General features: G+C 41.1%; 1 protein-coding gene across 2 annotated transcripts in view; it reads right to left on the minus strand.

Annotated features, from left to right (window-relative positions):
* LOC139265315 (chloride channel protein 2-like) overlaps positions 1-19,382 on the minus strand; it is a 684,518-nt gene that overhangs the window by 65,682 nt on the left and 599,454 nt on the right. For both annotated transcript variants that reach the window (XM_070882282.1, XM_070882283.1), the window contains exons 16-18: positions 11,546-11,679; positions 7,797-7,987; positions 5,118-5,229 (exon numbers count right to left, since the gene is read on the minus strand). In XM_070882282.1, the coding sequence (XP_070738383.1) occupies positions 5,118-5,229; positions 7,797-7,987; positions 11,546-11,679 (437 nt within the window). The remainder of the gene's footprint in view (positions 1-5,117; positions 5,230-7,796; positions 7,988-11,545; positions 11,680-19,382) is intronic.

Raw genomic sequence — 19,382 nt, forward strand, 5'->3', positions numbered from 1 at the left:
TTGGACAAATTTTGTCTGATATTGTTCCTGTGATGTGCTTTGAGATGTTTTACTACGTTAAAGGCAATATATAAATATAAGTTGTTGCTGTTGTAGTGAAGACTGATTCTTTACAGACTTTCGACAGGGCATTAGAGGAACTTCTGGGAAATTAGGTGATCACAACATGTAGAAGGTAAAAGTAAATTATTTTGGAAAATAATTAAAGGATCTGGGACTCGCCTGAATGTCCATGAGGGGTTATGGAGCGAGAATTTTATTTGATGAGGCAACCAATCATTGAACACTTCTAGCAACTTGCAGAGCAAAAAATTTGAATTCAAGGGTGAAGGATAAAGTCCAACTATGGGGTACATTGCGAGATAGCCCGCTCCAGCAAAATCAGGACCATTATTCTCTCACTTTTATGATAATGATAATTATGTAATGTTCTTCTCTATCCACCAACACAGAAAGTTTCCCAAAACAGATCCATGAGTTGGAGCTCATTTAACAAAGGATTTTACATAAGAACATAAGAAATAGGAGCAGGAGTAGGCCATCTGGCCCCTCAAGCCTGCTCCGCCATTCATTATCATGGTTGATCTGATCTTGGCCTCAACTCCACATCCCTGTCCTCTCCCCATAACCCTCGTCTCCCTCATCATTCAAAAATCTGTCTACCACCATCTTAAATATATTCAATGATCCAGCCTCCATAGCTCTCTGGGATAGAGAATTCCAACGATTCATGATCCCCTGAGAAAATAAATTCTTCCTCATTTCCGTTTTAAATGGGCGACCCCTTATTCTGAAACTATGCCCCCTAGTTCTAGGTTCCCCCACAAGGGAAACATCCTCTCTACATCTACCTTGTCAAGCCCACTCAGAATCTTAGACATTTCAATAAGATCACCTCTCAGTCTTCTAAACTCCAATGTGTATAGGCCCAACCTGCTCAGCCTTTCTTCACATGACAACCCCTTCATCTCAGGAATCAACCTTGTGAACCTTCTCTGAACTGCCTCCAATGCAATGGTGTTAGGGAATCCATAACGCATACCTATTCTATAGGATTCATTAATGCTTTTATTCTGGGTGAACCCCTGTTCCTTGAATTACCAAATCTCTGTGAAATCATGTGCAATAATGACAAGGAAGCAAGAAAAACATTTCAGCTTTAGGCATTTTTGTTTATCCCGGGAGAATGCATCACTGTGAAGTAGGCAGAAAGAGTATGAGGCCGCACTATGTTTGCATGGAGCAAGCTTGATGGACCACTTCCCCTTTTTCTGAACCTTTTCTTTGCATGTTCATATGTCTGATAGATTCCTAAGTGATTGATGTACATTTGAAGATTCAAGCTGATAATGCCTTGGTTATTGATATGGTCCAGTGTGGTGGCCTCAGTCACCACAATGGTTATTGGTATGGTCCAGTGTGGGGGGTCTTAGTCACCACAATGGTTATTGGCATGGTCCAGTGTGGGAGCCTAAGTCACCACAAAGGTTATTGGTACGGTCCAGTGTGGGGGCCTCAGTCACCACAAAGGTTATTGGTATGGTCCTTTGTGGGGGGTCTTAGTCACCACAATGGTTATTGGTATGTTCCAGTGTGGGGGCCTCACAAGCCACAATGTCATCAATGGTACAGTGCATACCTCATCAGGACACTTACAGTTATTAAACCAATGTTAAGGATTGCTTTTCAGTTTGAATTATTTGAATCCTTAACAGGCTGTGGATCTTGACTGTTGTAGAAATATTCTTGAATGGCAATTATCTAGCTATAATTTTTAAAGAAAGGTTGGAGTGACCAGCGGTGCAGGAACATTGCATTTGCCATGGGTTTGCAGCTATGATCCCCAATTACTCAGTTCACAATCGCAGTTGTATTGTTGTGAGGAATGATCAGGAAGATCAAAGATGCTTCCCAGAGAGGTGGGAAAATTGAACTGATTCATCTTCTTGCTACTCTTTCATACTGGGTCAGATCAGTAATCGTTGAGGCAGGTTTTCTCTCAGCCCCCGCTGGCGCATGATATGTGTAAAAGAGTACAGGAATTCTTATAGTCATACTTACAAAGAAAGATAAAATACATTATAAACAAGTGATCCATAAAGTACATTTATTAATATCAATCAGGTGCTGTGTATTTCTGCTCATACTGATTCTGATTATAAAAATTATGTACTAATCTTAAGATTTCCAAGACATTATTGAAGACACATATACTATCAGATATTTATTATATGTAAACAATAATTCATGTTGTATCAAAGTCTGAAAGATGAAAAAAGTACTGAATGCTTATCCTTAATTTATGTGCATCAACATATTTGTACTAATTTTATTTATAAAACTTCCATTTAGGGTAGCTGTTAAGAAAGTACTGAAGAATTTGCATGCTATTGTTTTGACCCAGTTTTATTAGCAATTAGCATTGGTGGTTCAGGGGTAGAAACCTCGCCTGCCTAGCGGGAGGCCTGGGTTTGATTCCTGGCCAATACAGAGCTTCTGCATTTATTAAAGGGAAGACGTTACATTTAAAAAAAAAAGTTATATGAGTCGCTGTTTAAAGTGCGGGAGCAGAGAGGAGTGGTTGTTTCAGATCAGCCATAATCTTATTGAATGCCGGAGCAGGCTCGAGGGGCCAAATGGCCTACTCCTGCTCCTAGTTCTTATGTACTTTCATATGGATAATTCTTTTTAACTAAGATTGTGATGAAACAAGACCTCCTCAAGAATTTATAAGTTGAGTGAATGATAAATTAAGTTAATAAATTATTCTAGTTGATCCCCTGTGGCAATGCACACACACAGAGGCAAGAACAAGTATAGCCTTCAGGCGAAGCAGGTTTAGAAGGTGAGAACCAGAACATGCAGACATGATTCAGTTCCCATTTTAAAGTCATATATTGTGACTGTATTTTTGTATTTCCATCCTAAATTCCTATGTCCACATTTGGGGGGGGGGGGGGGGGAGGAACTTAACACAATCATAATCACTAAGGAGGTGGTACTCAGTAAGAAAATGGGACTAAAGGCAGATAAATCCCCTGGACCTGATGGCTTACATCCTAGGGTCTTAAGAGAAGTAGCAGCAGGGATAGTGGATGCATTGGTTGTAATTTATCAAAATTCCCTGGATTCTGGGGAGGTCCCAGCAAATTGGAAAACTGCAAATGTAACACCTCTATTTAAAAAAGGAGGCAGACAAAAAGCAGGAAACTATAGACCAGTTAGCCTAACATCTGTGCTTGGGAAAATGTTGGAGTCCATTATTAAAGAAGCAGTAGCAGGACATTTGGAAAAGCAAAATTCGGTCAAGCAGAGTCAGCATGGATTTATGAAGGGGAAGTCATGTTTGACAAATTTGCTCGAATACTTTGAGGATGTAACGAACAAGATGGATAAAGGGGAACCAGTGGATGTGGTGTATTTGGACTTCCAGAAGGCATTTGACAAGGTGCCACATAAAAGGTGACTGCACAAGATAAAAGTTCACAGGGTTGGGGGTAATATATTAGCATGGATAGAGGATTGGCTAACTAACAGAGAACAGAGAGTCGGGATAAATGGCTCATTCTCTCTTTGGCAACCAGTAACTAGTGGGGCGCCACAGGGATCAGTGCTGGGACCCCAACTATTTACAACTTATAGTAACGACTTGGAAGAAGGGACTGAATGTAACGTAGCCAATTTGCTGATGATACAAAGATGGGAGGAAAAGCAATGTGTGAGGAGGACACAAAAAATCTGCAAAAGGACATCAACAGGCTAAGGTGGTGGGCAAAAATTTGGCAGATGGAGTATAATGTTGGAAAATGTGAGGTCATGCACTTTGGCAGAAAAAATCAAAGAGCAAGTTATTATTTAAATGGAGAAAGATTGCAAAGTTCTGCAGTACAGCGGGACCTGGGGATACTTGTGCATGAACAGCAAGTGATCAGGAAGGTCAATGGTATCTTGGCCTTTATTGCAAAGGGGATGGAGTATAAAAGCAGGGAAGTCTTGCTCCAGCTATCTAAGGTATCGGTGAGGCCACACCTGGAATACTGTGTGCAGTTTGGGTTTCCATATTTACGAAAGGATATACTTGCTTTGGAGGCAGCTCAGAGAAGGTTCACGAGGTTGATCCCGGGGATGAGGGGGTTGACTTATGAGGAAAGGTTAAGTAGCTTGGGCCTCTACTCATTGGAATTCAGAAGAATGAGAGGTGATCTTATCGAAATGTATAAGATTATGAGGGGGCTTGACAAGGTGGATGCAGAGGTGATGTTTCCACTGATGGGGGAGACTAGAACTAGAGGCCATGATCTTAAAATAAGGGGCCGCCCATTTAAAAAAAGAGATGAGGAGAAATTTCTTCTCTCAGAGGGTTGTAAATCTGTGGAATTCACTGCCTCAGAGCTGTGGAAGCTAGAATATTGAATAAATTTAAGACAGAAATAGACAGTTTCTTAAACGATACGGGGATAAGGTATTATGGGGAGCGGGTGGGGAAGTGGAGCTGAGTCCATGATCAGATCAGCCATGATCTTATTGAATGGCGAAGCAAGCTCGAGGGGCCGTATGGCCTACTCCTGTTCCTATTTCTTATGTTTTTATGTTCTAATAGAAACTTGTCACACTGCATTTAGATCTTGTTGCACTGCCTCCACTGGGGGTAGGGTGTAATTACTTCTCCAACACAGTTTCCATTATAATTGTGGATATAAGAGTTCATAATAGAAACTGTTGAGTGGAAGTGTGTGAAGACATTATTCTTTTAACATATTATATAGATATTCAGCACAGGCATTCAAGCAATGGCTTTCAAAATGGTCAGAAACAGATTAAACCTTTGTAACCAGGGTTAATCCCACAGAAAATGTATTTTAACTGTGCATATGAGATTATTGAACTGGCTATCAAATATCTGAATGTGACCTAGTTAACTGATGTACATCAACATGATGAACAGTTTTGCATAATTTCCCACCAGACACAGAAATCAGTACTCTGTGTTATTGTAGGTATATGTCGCCTCAAAGAGCAAGCATTTGAGAAAAATCCAAAGCTCTAACAGCCAATGAGCTGTTTCCAAGGAAACAAAGTGCTCTGAGAACATTTGTCCACTCTCAGTTTATGCTTACCTGTTCCAGATTGAAGATCATAAGAACTGCTTGGCACTCGTTTTAATGCTGGTTTCAGTGGCTTCTGTGATCCACTTCGAGTTGGAGAAAATGTTGACTGCTCAGTGCCAATCTTGGGAGAAACAAATATTAGTTGTTCAGAAAAGCACGTGTTAATGCAGCACCCTTCAAACTAACAATTCTGCAAATCCTATCTTGTGACCTGATGTAACCTTCTAGTGAAACCCCATTTTATAGGTCTTCGTCTTGCGTATCTAATGCAAATCAACCTTAGAGGAGGTTGCTTTCCTTTTAAAAACTGATTTGTGCCTTGGCAGTTTCTAGATGACCTTCGACCGACTTCAAAACATTTGGTAGCAGAAAGAGCTGTGGATTTAAAATATTGTTCATACCAATCCGAGATGTTAATACAGAAATAATGAAAATGGCACCCATCACCACTGAGCTAAATTCAAACTGTAATAACACATTGCAACAACATAAGAAGTGATAAAGACCTATATTCCATAATTTTCTAATGTCACTTCATAAGACAACAATATAGGTGAACAGAAATCCAGAATTCCTAATAATTGTTCCACTGCTGAAAGGACTGCTCCAGCTATTTCAAGTAATCTCATTTTTTTATTGTTATAATATGAAGTAAAGTTTGAGAATATCCAAGCTTCAATTGAGAAAATATGGCAACTTAAATTATTAATGCCTTCTACAATCGTGTTTATTCTCTGCATACACTAAGTTACGTCTATCATCTAACCAAAAGAAATTCACAGAGTCATGCAATCTTCCTCGCTGATACATCGAAGAAAAGCCTTACTCGTAACTAGTCCTACCGATTTTCAAAGCAGATAGCCTATAGTGCAGTCTATGCTGACATAGCAGAAATATCAATTTAAGTATTAAATAATGATAATCAAGTACCCCAAATTAGAGTCAGAAACAGTGGGAAAGTGGTTTGGAGCAAATCATATACAAAATAAACGAAATTCAAAGAATTAGAAAGATCACACTGGATATGGACACATTTACCTTTTTCCTGATTCATTTTCTCTACAGTTCCAGAGAATTAAGCAGTAATGCCAAAAAATGCAGATAAGCTAACTATGATTCAACATAAAGGCTTTCCTTAAAGATTAATGCACCTAGAAAGCCAGACTACTTTGAAAGATACTCTCAGGCAATAATGTTTAATAAAGCTCTATCAGACTACCATAAAATGGAATTTTGAGTGACATAGCCTGCTCCATAGGTCACAGCTTTAGTGAAATGTGATTTAATTTCTTCTGGTGCTTTCCAACCTGTTCATTCAAACAGTTCACAACCCATCACGGAATACACTCCTTAGGTGATGAAACTTGAGATTCTATTACAAGATGAAAGGAATATATATAGATCTATGTAAATATTCAGTCCTATTAGTATCATATCGCAAAATTGCAAAGATTTCTATACAGTGTCTTCGGTGAATTATTTTGCAAGCTTGACTAGCAACACAGTATTTTAAACATCAATATATTTGCAACCCTTGTCCTAACTCTTTTAGCTGGATATTCCATTGAGTGTTACAATTGCTTCCCATTCCACAATAGTTTTACCTGATAGCAATACTTTCCTCCAAGTACAGCAATTTGCTGACATTGGTAAAAACAGTTTCCCGCGAGCATGGGTGGCTTAGAATAATTAAGGGCAAGGTAGAGGAATTCACAATCAATTCCAAGCAACAACACACCATGATGGAGGTGAGAGACTTTGAGTTCAGTAGAAAGTGGCATCTCATGTATAAAATGTAACAGAATCGGCAAACTGTCCCAATTAACATGCCTCTTCCGATGAAGTATGCTTTGAAGCCTAGTCACTGTTGTAATGTCGGGAAATACGGCAGCCAATTTGTATGCAGCAAGGTCCAATAAACAGCAATGAGATAAATGACTAGATAATCTGATGTTGACTGAGGGATCAATATTGGCCAAGATACTGGGAGAACTCCCTTGCTCTGCTTTGAATGGGATCTTTTACATTCAATTGAGAATGCAGACAGGATCTCAGTTTAACCTCTCACCCAGAAGACAGCACCCTCTGACAGTGCAGCACTGGAATGTCAGGCAAGATTATCTGCTCAAGTCTCTGGAATGGGGCTTAAACCCACAACCTTCTGACTCAGAGGTGAGAGTACTATCACTGAGCCAAGTGTGACACCCAATGCTGGGTAACCAGTGTTCCTGCTCCAACTCACAAACACTCCAGAAAGGTCGACTCCAAGTGAAGTATTTTGGAGTCAGACTCGAGATTCAATGCTCATCGCTCGTGAGGAGATTTTGTTGCTCGTATTTAAAAATTCAGCCTCTACAGATGACCCAAAAAACATATTGGGGTACATTTTGAACCTGCTATCCAGGCATAAAACTTGTGGTGTTGCAGATTGGCCGCTCGTTCTCGAACCCCCCGAGGTTCATGGTCATTGACCCACCCTGCCAGTTTACCACCGAAGGAAGGGGCGAGGGTGAAACTTACCCTCGTTGTCCCTTTACGGTCAATTTCACAATGACCTTTTAACAGCTGGTTAAAATCAAACAGCTCATTTGAAATAATATGAAATCCAGAAATGAATGGATTGCTATTATGTGCATTCTTAAGTATTTAGTGATTAAAGGTTTCTTTATTGCTGCTCCAAATCCTCACCTCAAATCTGACCCCAGAATCATGGGCATCATTATTTCCTTCATCAATAATTCTGTGGCTGTCAGCATCCACTTTCTTCTCGACCTGAGCTTTGTGCTTAAGATAGTCCATCCTCCGTTGCCGACTCAGCTGATTATCAACAAGAGCTTGCAGCTGCGTCCTTTCAATGGAGCCCAGCAGAATCATGGAATCTAGCGAGAAAACCGGCCCCAAAAACGTTTAGATATTTACAGACTATAAAGTCAGCACTGAATAAAAGCGAGAACCATGAATATCAGCCTGTCAATTCATCACAGTATCACTCTCGATTAGCTTATATAATCTATACTTGTTACAGACCGGCATCTGTGCTCACCTGCTTCCCTGCTTTCATATTTGCTTTACTAACATAATCCAGAAGACAAGACCAAAAAAAAATCAATATCCAAGAAAACAGAGGTCATTTCAACAGCCAGTGTGTTCAGAGTGCGTTAAAGTTTTAAAGGAAAGGTGAAATGTTTTTACTGAATGCACATGGATTCCGCTGTAATTTAAAGTATACCGTATTCAGAATGGAAAAAAAATAATGTATTTTCAGGCATAGCAATATTTACGAAGAGTTACATTGTGCAACTGCCCAGCTAGATAAATGTTATGCTGTAATAAGCTTACAAAAACCAGGGTGAGACATTGAAAAACACAGGAACACTACAGTTCAACATAATGTGCAGCTTTCAAAGGTGGGTATGGGTTCTTTTATCATGGCAAAAATAATGAAAAATGAAAGTGTTGGATGCAGCATAGTCACCTGTTTTATTCGGAATACCAGATTTATTAATCAATGCAACATTTAAGAGTGCAGCAGTTAGGAACACAGGGCTGGATCTTAAGGAGGAGGGCGGGTTGGGGATGTGGGGGCTCCGAGGCAGTCAGGAAACCCGGGAGGCCGGCAGCCAGACAGACTGAGCGGCTGGCTGGCTGCGGGCGGTTATGCCGCGGCACTCGGCTGCACAGAGGAGGGAGGGAGGGCTGGCTTGCATGGGGGCCGGGTGGTGGAAGCACAGATGATCGGGGTAGGTGGGGGCAGCGGGAGGGGGGCGGAGGGGAAAAAGAGAGGATCGGGGCCGGATGAGCGGGAAGAGAGAGGGAGGTGTGATTGGGGCGGGGGGGGGGGGGGGGGAAAGGATGAAGGGAAGATTGTGAATTCGGGGCCGGCCACCGGAGGATTGGTGGGGGGAGGAGGGAGAAAGAGAAGATTGGGCCCGGCCACTGGGGGATCAGGGCCAGCTCAGCATCATCATTGGGGATGGGGGAGACCTGGGGGATGATCGGAGTCCTCGTGAGGGGGTCTCCGATCACGGGGGGTGTGGGCTAGGCAGGGACCATTGTTGGGCCGACGCAAGAGTCGGCCGACAAAATAAAATGGTGGCTCGGGACACTAAAGGCCTCCTCTTTAAGGGGCACTCTGGCGGCGGATGTCCGCCAGCTTTACAACCCGCAGGGCAATTTCCTCCACTGGGGCAAAGGGGTCGGTGTGGGGGCGGTAAGGGATCTGCGCACACGACGATGGCATCATCGGCAGGTGTGCGCCGCCCTGGGGCACGGCGCTACCAGTACATTGCCCCACAAACCTCCGGGGCAATTTCCCCGGAGGTGCCATCATCCTCTCCCCCGGGCAATAAACCCATTGCCCCCGTTAACACCCCGCCGGAGGCGTTAATGCGGCTATAAAAAGGAGCAATTTTGGCCCCTTTATCTATCTGCATTTATGGTTTCAGAAAAATATGTATTTGAACCCCTTGCTCTCTTCTCTTCATCCACAGCCTTCCAATGTCTTTCTACTAAATTTATACATTTATTCTTTGCTTTTTCCTCCCAAAATGTATTACCTTGCACTTATGTACATTAACCTGCATCTGCTACCTGTCTATTCAATCTGCACACTGGCCCTGTTGTCCTAAAGTATTCCTTGTTGTTTGCCAAATCCCTTACTTTTATTCTGTTAGCAAGTTTTGAGAATCTGTGCCCTACACCCATGTTCCAAACATTTATATACAGAGAACAAATGTGAACCCATCACTGACCCCTGAGGCACCACTTCCAACCCATGTCCAATCCGAATAAGATCCATTTATCTTAACTCTTAGCTTCTTGTCTGTCAAGTGACTTTCTATTCATTGCGTGGCATTTCCTTTTGTACCAAATGCCTGATTTTTTCTCTCAACAAACCTCGTGTGAGCCATCTTATTGAATATCAACAGAAAATCCATACACAATATTACTACTGCATTTCCTTTATTTAACCAGTCATTTCTTCAAAAAACTTATTAAATTTGTAAATTGCAACTTGTCTTTAACAAATCTGTGTTGGCTGTCGTTGATTAAACTATGCAAGGCAAGTTTCTTGCTCCAGTGTCACCATGATGCTCATGGCCACCCTTCTCTAAGTTGTTGTCACTGTCCACCTCATATTTGTCAAACACTATTGGACAATTCCATTCACTCAGTGATTCCCTGTAGCTGTGATTTCTGTCGCCCTCCATTACCTGTTGGATGGTCACCCACTTATCTTTCTACACTATCCCTGTGCCCTTTTGGGTGACCACATTCTGGAGAGTATGATCTAGCAGCCCCTCATCCTTTTCTATGCTGCTCTGCTCCAGAGATTCAATTTCAAGTGCAAATGTGATATTCCTGGATTCACTGAGGATCCATGAATGTGCACATATTGTACGCCACACACATCACAAGCGTTCCTCGCAATGCCATCTCTGTGTCTAAAATGTAGCCTGAACCCCCACGAGCAGCAAATTCCCAAGAATCAAACTCCTCTTACTTCACAACTATTAATTATAGAAAAAAATACAGTAGAATGGCAGCTCAAGGCTGGAATCCCACTGAGGCTAAACTTCGCACTCCACTGGTTTCTTGCAGCTCGCGATTGAGCTTGTGCTACTCAATTCAAATTTATACTGTCTAAATTACCACAATAATCCAACTGCTGCAGGAGAAGACAGTCAGAGAATGGCTAATCACACCTCTCTTGTAACCAATTAATTATCCATTACTGCCTCAATCTGGTCCATAGTTAAGGCACCAAGTAAACAATTTTAAAAGGCTCCTAGTATTGAGCAGCTAAAATGAAGTAAAGAAAAATTAAATTGAACTAAAAAAAAATATCGTAAAACACATCGATGGAAATTTCAATATTTGTGTCCCAATTACTCCTGCTGATGCTAATGGACCTCCACTGTTAACAGAACAGGATACAATTAGGGCAGCCAGCAAATAGGATTGTTACAATTTTACCTATGGGGTAACTTTAGCTTTTGATGATAGTGTAAAATGAATATTAGATCTGCTGCACATTGTACACGTTGTATATGAGGTTTATAACAGCTGTCCAATTATATAATGGCCATTTTATACTATCGCCAAAAGTTTAAAAAAAAGAAATATTTCTTAAGTAACTCCATTTGTCTGCTGCTCTTGCCTTAAAATGGAAATCTCATTCTATAAAAATCTCTTACTTTGTCTTCTAATTATCTTTTCTGTTCTAAAATGATTTCCAGATTGACAAGCATGGTTGATGAACCCACTGAGCAGCTGTATTTCTTGAAGAATTGTTAAAGCAAAGCAAATCTGACAACTGAGAAAATAATTTGGCCTGATTTTAGTATTCTTCAGATAAAGCTCAGCCCTTTTAGCGGAGAGAGATGTCTCTGATTCTTAACCCTATAACATAAATTAAGTGCTGTTCTTTTTCTTACCTGCCGATTCAACAAGAGGAAGGTGTTTAAGTTTTGTGCAGTGAAGGAGATCTTGCAGGTCCCTATACTTGCAGTTTACAATGACAAAGCGGATGTCTCTTACCATAATATCTTCCACACGGATGTTATATTTCCTGAAAAAGAATATTTCAATTAGGAATAATCTGTACAAAACAATATTCTCTCTGTTTTAGGTCAATAGAACTTAAGGGCTGGTGACAGCAAAATTACCCTCTTCACAGATGCTGCCTGACCTGCTGAGTATTTCCAACATTTTCAGTTTTTATTTCAAATTTCCAGTATCCGCAGTATTTTGCTTTTATATGTGAAGTTTGTCACTTTAACTTTCTACCCTTGTAAGTTTTGATTGTCCGTTATCCTTTCCCCAGAATTCGGGTCACTGGTTTCTGTATATCACCAGCATATTTTGTCACTGATGTTGCTCTGACTGACAGTCACGACATGATAGTCACTCAACACATTCAAGTGGAATTATATAACTCTAACTCTGTCAGGTGTCACACATCCTGACAACAATCAACCAATTCTTACAGCAATTGGCTATGGATACTCAGGGATGCTTTAAGATTTGACAACCTATTTAAAGATCAGTGTGCTTGTGATCCTGACACAGAGGAGGTGAAATTGCCCTTTTTTATAGCCCCGTTAGCGCCTCCAGGTTATCGCCTGGGGGAAAGGGTCGATAGCGTCTCTAGAGCCCGGAGGTTTGAGGGGCCAGTGTGGCGTTAGCGCCACGCCCCGCAATTTGCACCCCGGGCTGGCCCACGTACGATGATGGCATCATCGCCATGCGCGCTGACACTTCACCGCCCCACGCCGACCCCTTTACGCCCCTCGGGGGAAATTGACTGCGGGTGGCGGAGATGGCACTGGCCCATTTCACCGCCAGCTTTGCAGGTCATGAAGCTGGTGAACATCTGCCGCCAGGACATCCCTTAAAGGAAAAGCCATTTGCACTGTGGGCGGACATATTTTTCTCTCAGCTGACACTTCTGTCACCTGACCCTCGACCGGGCCACCATCCTGCAGCCCGCACTCCGTTATGGATGCCGGGCTGTTGGCCCGGTTGGTGCATCCCTGGTGGCCCAGTGGCGGCAGCAAAAGGGACTGCAGAGCGCGCAGTGGCCCTCCCTTTAATTGAAGGGGAGGGGTGTTCTGCTGCGTTAGCTCCGGTGCGCGGCCTTGGACTCAGCGCCATCCTACCGCCCCGGGAGCACCTCTCCACGGACGTAGATCGCCTCCGATAGCACTCTGCCTCCGTTGAGGGGTGGAAGGGCCAAATTCCGTGCCGGGGGCGGAACTTCCGGGTCCTGCGATAAATGTCCTTGCCCCAGAAAGGTACCGCCTCCAAACGGGGCAATTTCACCCCCAGAGATCTTCAAATCAATTAAATATCACCACGTACAAAGTTCTTCAGTAATTTGCAATTAGCACAGATTTGAGTCGTCAGAAACATTACTGACATAAAGTTGCTGCTATTTTCCCCCAAACTAATATGTTGTTTCTGATTGGTTCGGCGGCTGTCAGTCAGAAATGGTCTCGCACATAAGGGGAAAAAAATGAATAAATCATTTTCTTCTCTCCATAAGTCGAGCACTTTCTCAGATCAGGCCTGTGTGTTCAATGTGAGCTATTCTACTGGCCCATCAGTTTGTGATGTACAGCTAGAACTCAGCAACAGTCACCATTTCGGCACAATGTTCAGCTGACAGCTCTCAGAGGTTTAAGCTTGTGTCAGAAGATTACAGATCACGAGTGGGCAACTGAAATACCGAAGACTTCAGAAAAATAAAATATGGAAGGAGGATAACATTACTCTGCTTAGGATTGTTTGTGCTCTGGACTTAATAGGCATTTTTTAAAAAGACCAGATAATGTTCAAGATTATATAATGTAGCAACAAAATACAAATAATGCACAGCAATGCAGGGCTTCCCACAGTGCTGAAGGAAGGAAAGCAAAAGTATTTCCTGGCGATGCATTATGCACTGGTTGAAGTTGGTCTTTTAATATTGCCACACTACGAACATGTCAAACACTTAGCAAAGGACTGTGTTTGTGAGCAACTTTTAAAAATGGCCCTTCAAAGAGATGATAGTAATTTTCCAGGAAAGCCACCTGGTCAATATTTGCAGACAGCCAAGTCAAACTATACATGTATTCCTATTCCAGATGAGGAAGAAACTGCCTCAGCCAGAATAGATGAGAAGACGACCCAAATACTTTTATGATGGTTATTAAGCGCTAGAACTGAATAGCAAGCATGTTTTTTCACTGTGCCTGGAATTATTAATAGGCAAAACAACAGGACATAATAACCTGGGTGCTCAATTGTTTGTAAAATGGTCCATTCTGAGTCCACAGAAGCTCACTGGGTCACCCGGCCACAGTTGTCAGATCACTAACCACTAATATAATCCTTCCCCTTTTTTGAGATAAAAACCTTCAGGGGTTAATGCAAAGTAAGCTAGCCTGACACCTTTTACCTCAGAAAATTACTTATTAATTTGATTAATGATGCGTTAGTAGAAGTAGGTCTATAAGACATTTTTCATCCTCAGATTTGCCTGTCACTGTTTAAAGGAACATGTATCTAACCCTGTCACCAAAACAAATTTCAACATACTGAAGTTTTACTGGCTTCACCCTATTTTTCTGTTTCCATCTCTATTTTCATCTTTGGTTTAGTACGAACTTTCACACCTGTACCACATTCTACAAATGAAATAGACATCAACCAGAGGCACCCCAATGGGGAATTTCAGAAAATTATAACATATCAGTAATTGACAGGAAATTAAAAGTTTCAAATGCAGCTTCATAATAATCAGAATGTGATAGCACAGAAAGTTGTAATCAATCACATCCGGCCAGTAGGGGTTAATAGACTGAGTGCAATAGGCAGAAACAACATGGTTATATGGGGCTCAAAATTGGCCAGGAGTTGTTCCTTTTTTTTGGAGCAACTTGATTTTTCTGGACTATTTTAAAAATCCCCATTTTGCACATTCAATTTGCGCCAGTGTAAGTAAGTTAGTTACAATTTTTTTTAGTTTAGTTTAGTTTTTCTCAAAAGGGGGCGTTACCAGCCACCTACGCCAGTTTTGGATATTTAAGCCACTTTGGCCAGCTAATAGTTACTCCAAATCTACTTAGGCCAGCGTATGTGGCCACTTCAGAAAACCCTTGCGGAGAGTTAAGAAATCAGCGCAGGTAGGTACATCGGAGGCCAGCAGAACTTAATGACTTGACTAAAGAATGTGAATAGAATCAAACAGCTATACAGGACATCATATGACAAACTTCGCAAAGTTAATTTACTATACAACAGAAGCATTCATGGAAGCTTAAACTACAAAAATAAAAGTAAAAGATAGTTGAATTGCCCTAATCTCACAACTAATTTAAACAACTATTTGTTTGCAATGATTATACTGGGCCAAAATTGAGCCCATATTACTAAATAAAATGTACTACAATAAATAAGATATTCTCTCAGTGTTCCTCCGTCACTTATGTTCTTCTTTCACAATAGCACCAGGTGAATAAGCTTGACAAATTGTCACCACTATTCACAAGAAACAAAACATATTTGCATAATCTTTTCAAAAGTCCAGGAAAATGACAAGCCATTAAGAAAGTTCAAAAATAGCTACAGTGCATAAAATTTCAAACCTGAAATCGATTGCACCGGGAGGCCACTCGGCCAGGGATAGGGGCGGGCATCGGGACCCACACACACAGCAGCTGCAACACGCACAGAGAGAGGCTGGGGGCGAGGAGCTACTGCACATGCACGGACACTCCACTGCGCATGTGCAGACGTCCCGGCACTGTTTTCACGCAGGACACTGGCACCGCCCCCGACCGACAGGCCACGCTGCGCGAAGACCGAGGAGAGGCTGGACAGCGGCCAAAGTGGGGAGCGATTTTTTTCGGCGCATTTATCAACGGAGAAAAGCATCACATCTCCAATAAGTGCGCCGAAAAAATGGGTGGACCAAATTTGAGCCCATGAAAAGGAAAGTGTGTTTGACAAATCTATTAGAGTTTATTGAGGGTGTAACTAGCAGGGTAGAGAAAGGGGAACCAGTGGATGTAGTCTGTATGGATTTTCAGAAGGCATTGGATAAGGTGCCACGCAAGAGGTTGTTATACAAGATTAGGGCTCATAGGATTGTGGGTAATATATTAGCATAGATTGAGGATTGGTTAATGGACAAAAAACAGAGAGTAGGAATAAACGTATCATTTTTCGGATGGCAGGGTTTAACTAGTGCCGCAAAAATCAGTGTTTTGTCTTGAGTTATTTACAATCGATATCAAAGACTTAGATGAGAGGACCGAGTGTAATACATCCAAGTTTGCTGATGATGCAAAGCCAGGTGGGAAAGTAAACTGTGAGGAGGATACAAAGAGGATATAGACCGGTTAAGTGATTGGGCAAGAACTGGCAGATGGAGTATAATGTGGGGAAATGTGAAATTATCCACTTTGGTATGAAGAATGGAAAAGTAGAATATTTTTTAAAAGATGAGAGATTAGTAAATGTTTGCATTCAGAGGGATTTGGGGGTCCTTTTACACAAATCACAGAAAGTTAACATACAGGTACAGCAAGCAATTAGGAAGCTAATTGATATGTTTGCCTTTATTGCAAGGGGATTGGAGTACAAAAGTAAGGAAGTCTTGCTGCAATTATATAGGGTTTTGGAGAGACCACTTGTACAGTTTTGGTCTCCTTACCCAAGGAAAGATATACGTGCCTTAGAGGGGGTGCAATGAAGGTTCACTAGATTAATTCCTGGGATGAGTAGGCTGTCCTATGAGGAGAGATCGCGTAGAATGGGCCTATATTCTCTGGAGATTAGAAGAATGGGAGGTGATCTCACTGAAATGTATAAAATTCTTATAGGGCTTGACAGTGTAGCTGCTTAGAGGCTATTTCCCCTGACTGGAGAGTCTAGAACTAGGAGTCAAAGTCTCAGAATAAGGGGCCAGCCATTTAGGACTGAGATGATGAGAAATTTCTTCACTCAGAGGGTTATGAATCTTTGGAATTCTCTACCCCAGAGTGCTGTGGATGTTCAGTCGATGAGTATATTGGAGATTGAGATCGATAGGTTTTGAGGCATTAAAGGAATCAAGGGATCTGGGGATAGGGCGGGAAGGTGGAGTTGATGCAGAGGTTCAGTCATGATCTTACAGAATGCCGGAGCAGGTTTGCGAGGCTGTATGGCCTTCTCCTGCTCCTATTTCTTATGTGTTACTTGGGACGGGAGTGACTTAGAGAGGAGGAAGTGCATCAACAGTTCACACCAACAGCACTTCATGCATCAGATAACTTCAATAATATTGCCTTACTTGTCCTCCTAAATTCATCTCTACTGTTCATAGAATGATACAGCACAGGAGGCCATTCGGCCCATCGTGCCGGATCTCTGAAAGAGTTACCAATTAGTCCTACTGCCTTCTTTTTCCCCCACAGCCATGTAGTTATTTCCTTTTCAAGTATTTACCCAATTCCCTTTTGAAATTTACTATTGAATCTACCTCCACCGCCCTTTCACGCAATCCATTCCAGATCATACCAACATGCTGATTAAAAAAGGTTCTCCTCATGTTCCTGCTGGCTTTTTTGCCAATTACTGTAAATCTGTGTCCTTTGGTTACCAACTGTTTCCTGCCAGTAAAACATTTTCTCCCCATCTACTCTATCAAAACTGCATATCATTTTGAACACCTCTATTAAATCTCCCTTTAACCTTCTTTGCTCGAGGGGAAACAACCCCAGCTTTTCTGGTCTCTCTACATAACTGAATTCCTTCATTCCTGGTACCATTCTGGTAAGTCTCTGCTGCATCCTCTCCAAGGCCTTGGCATCCTTTTTAAAGTGTGGTGCCCAGAGTTGGACACAATACTGTAGCTGAGGTTTAACCAATGATCTATAATGGTTTACTACAACTTCCTTATGTTCTTCTCTCTCGAATCCCATGTCCATCTCTGACTGTTCCTCAGAAAATGAACATGTTTCCCAAATACAGAAGTTCCCCAAGAACGAGAAGAACTTCTTAGATGATGTCAAACAACATGTCATTTTTGCCTTTACAGAAAATGCCTGCTTCCTGAACCACCTGCACATATCCAAAGTAATGGGATTTGAGCCACATTCTGAACAACTAACCAAATTAAATTCATTCTACCTACAAAAATAGCGGAACTGGTTGATGCTCATTGGTTGCTCAGCAACAGTATGAACTCTTTTATATAGAAGACAATAATACATCTGCTGGAGATAGATCTGTTGAACAATACACACAAGTATATCAAAATTAATAATAAACTAGAATTAAAAAGCAAAATACTGATCAGTTGTCTAAACAATGAGGGAACAGCATATGATTATTGAAAATACCTCGTAGTAAACATTAATAGCCAGCAAGCTAATAAAATACAATAAAATGAGATCTACTGTCTCCAGACGTTTGTCTGGGTGTTGTTCTATCAGTCAGTTGCCTCCTTGATCAGTCTGGCCAGAAAGCAATTTAACAATATTCTGCTCGAGTTATTTCAATAGTTAAGCTGCAGAGCCAAGTCTTTGCAAATGTTTCTTCAAAAATATTCAATTTAATAATGTGTTGAATTCACAAATGAGTTGTGAATGTTTTGTAAGTCAAATTATATTAACATGCTTCTTTCTGCAATAATCCTTTGTGGACAGTTGTAATATGTGGTAATGTTTCATTTTGTGGATGCTTTTCATGGTCATCAAGTTGGGAAAAGAGAGCTTTGGAAAAGTAAACATTTTCTTTTTACAACTTGGCCAGTATTTCTCCCTCAATATTCATCCATCAATAAAATACAGATCATCTGCTTATTGTAACAAGGGACTTTGCTGTGTCCAAATTGGCTGCCATGTTTCCGACAAAAATGACTACACTTCAATAGTTCTTTAAAACTGTAAAGCGTTTGGGACATCCTGAGGTCTTGAAAGGCGCTATTTATGAGAATACACTATAAATACAGATTTGGTTGATATGGTTTACATCCATTAAATTGCTATAACTAGCAAAATATTTAAATAAACAATTTTTGTGAAACTTAAGACAGTGAGGAACAGGCTGACTGCTATAGGATGAAACTTATTCCTTACTCAAAACAGTTAACTGTTACTCACATTATTTCAAGGGTGTAACAAAGTGCCCAGGCATTCCTCCAACATTTGACATTCAGATTATATTTGACAGAAATACAAGTGAACATTTCACAGAAGGACACAGCTCAACAAATTATGCGCATTTCTGATTCAACAGTCCAGAGCTTTATTAGATTCCGAGCTTGGTAAGGTTTACACTAAAGTATTAACACCATCTTGTATATTACAAAATAGTATTTTAGGTAAACGTTTTGTTCTAAGTAAACCCCTGCTGTATATGCAGACAATAGTATCAACATTTAATATCAATGAAAATGAATTATAAGCTAAAAGAGTGAATGCAGTTTTTTCAATTTCCTTTTAAGAACAGATACATCACAAAATTGGGACTTTTTCATACTTTTTCTATTACATTCAATTGAAACAAATATCATCTGAGGACACAAAAACACTACAAATGAATTGTTCATTGGATTTCTTTTTCTAAATGTTGCCTGTAATTAGCGAGTGAAGTCGGCTTGGTTTGTTTGGTCGCACTCATGCCTTGAGATCTGCTGGTTGTATGTAGTTGTATTTTGAGCCTTTAATCTAGGCTGACACGCCAGTGTAGTACTGAAGGAGTGCTGCATTGCTGGAAGTACTGTCCTTCAGACAAGATGTT

This window comes from Pristiophorus japonicus, chromosome 6 (assembly GCF_044704955.1).
Source record: "Pristiophorus japonicus isolate sPriJap1 chromosome 6, sPriJap1.hap1, whole genome shotgun sequence".
Classification (NCBI taxonomy): domain Eukaryota; kingdom Metazoa; phylum Chordata; class Chondrichthyes; family Pristiophoridae; genus Pristiophorus; species Pristiophorus japonicus.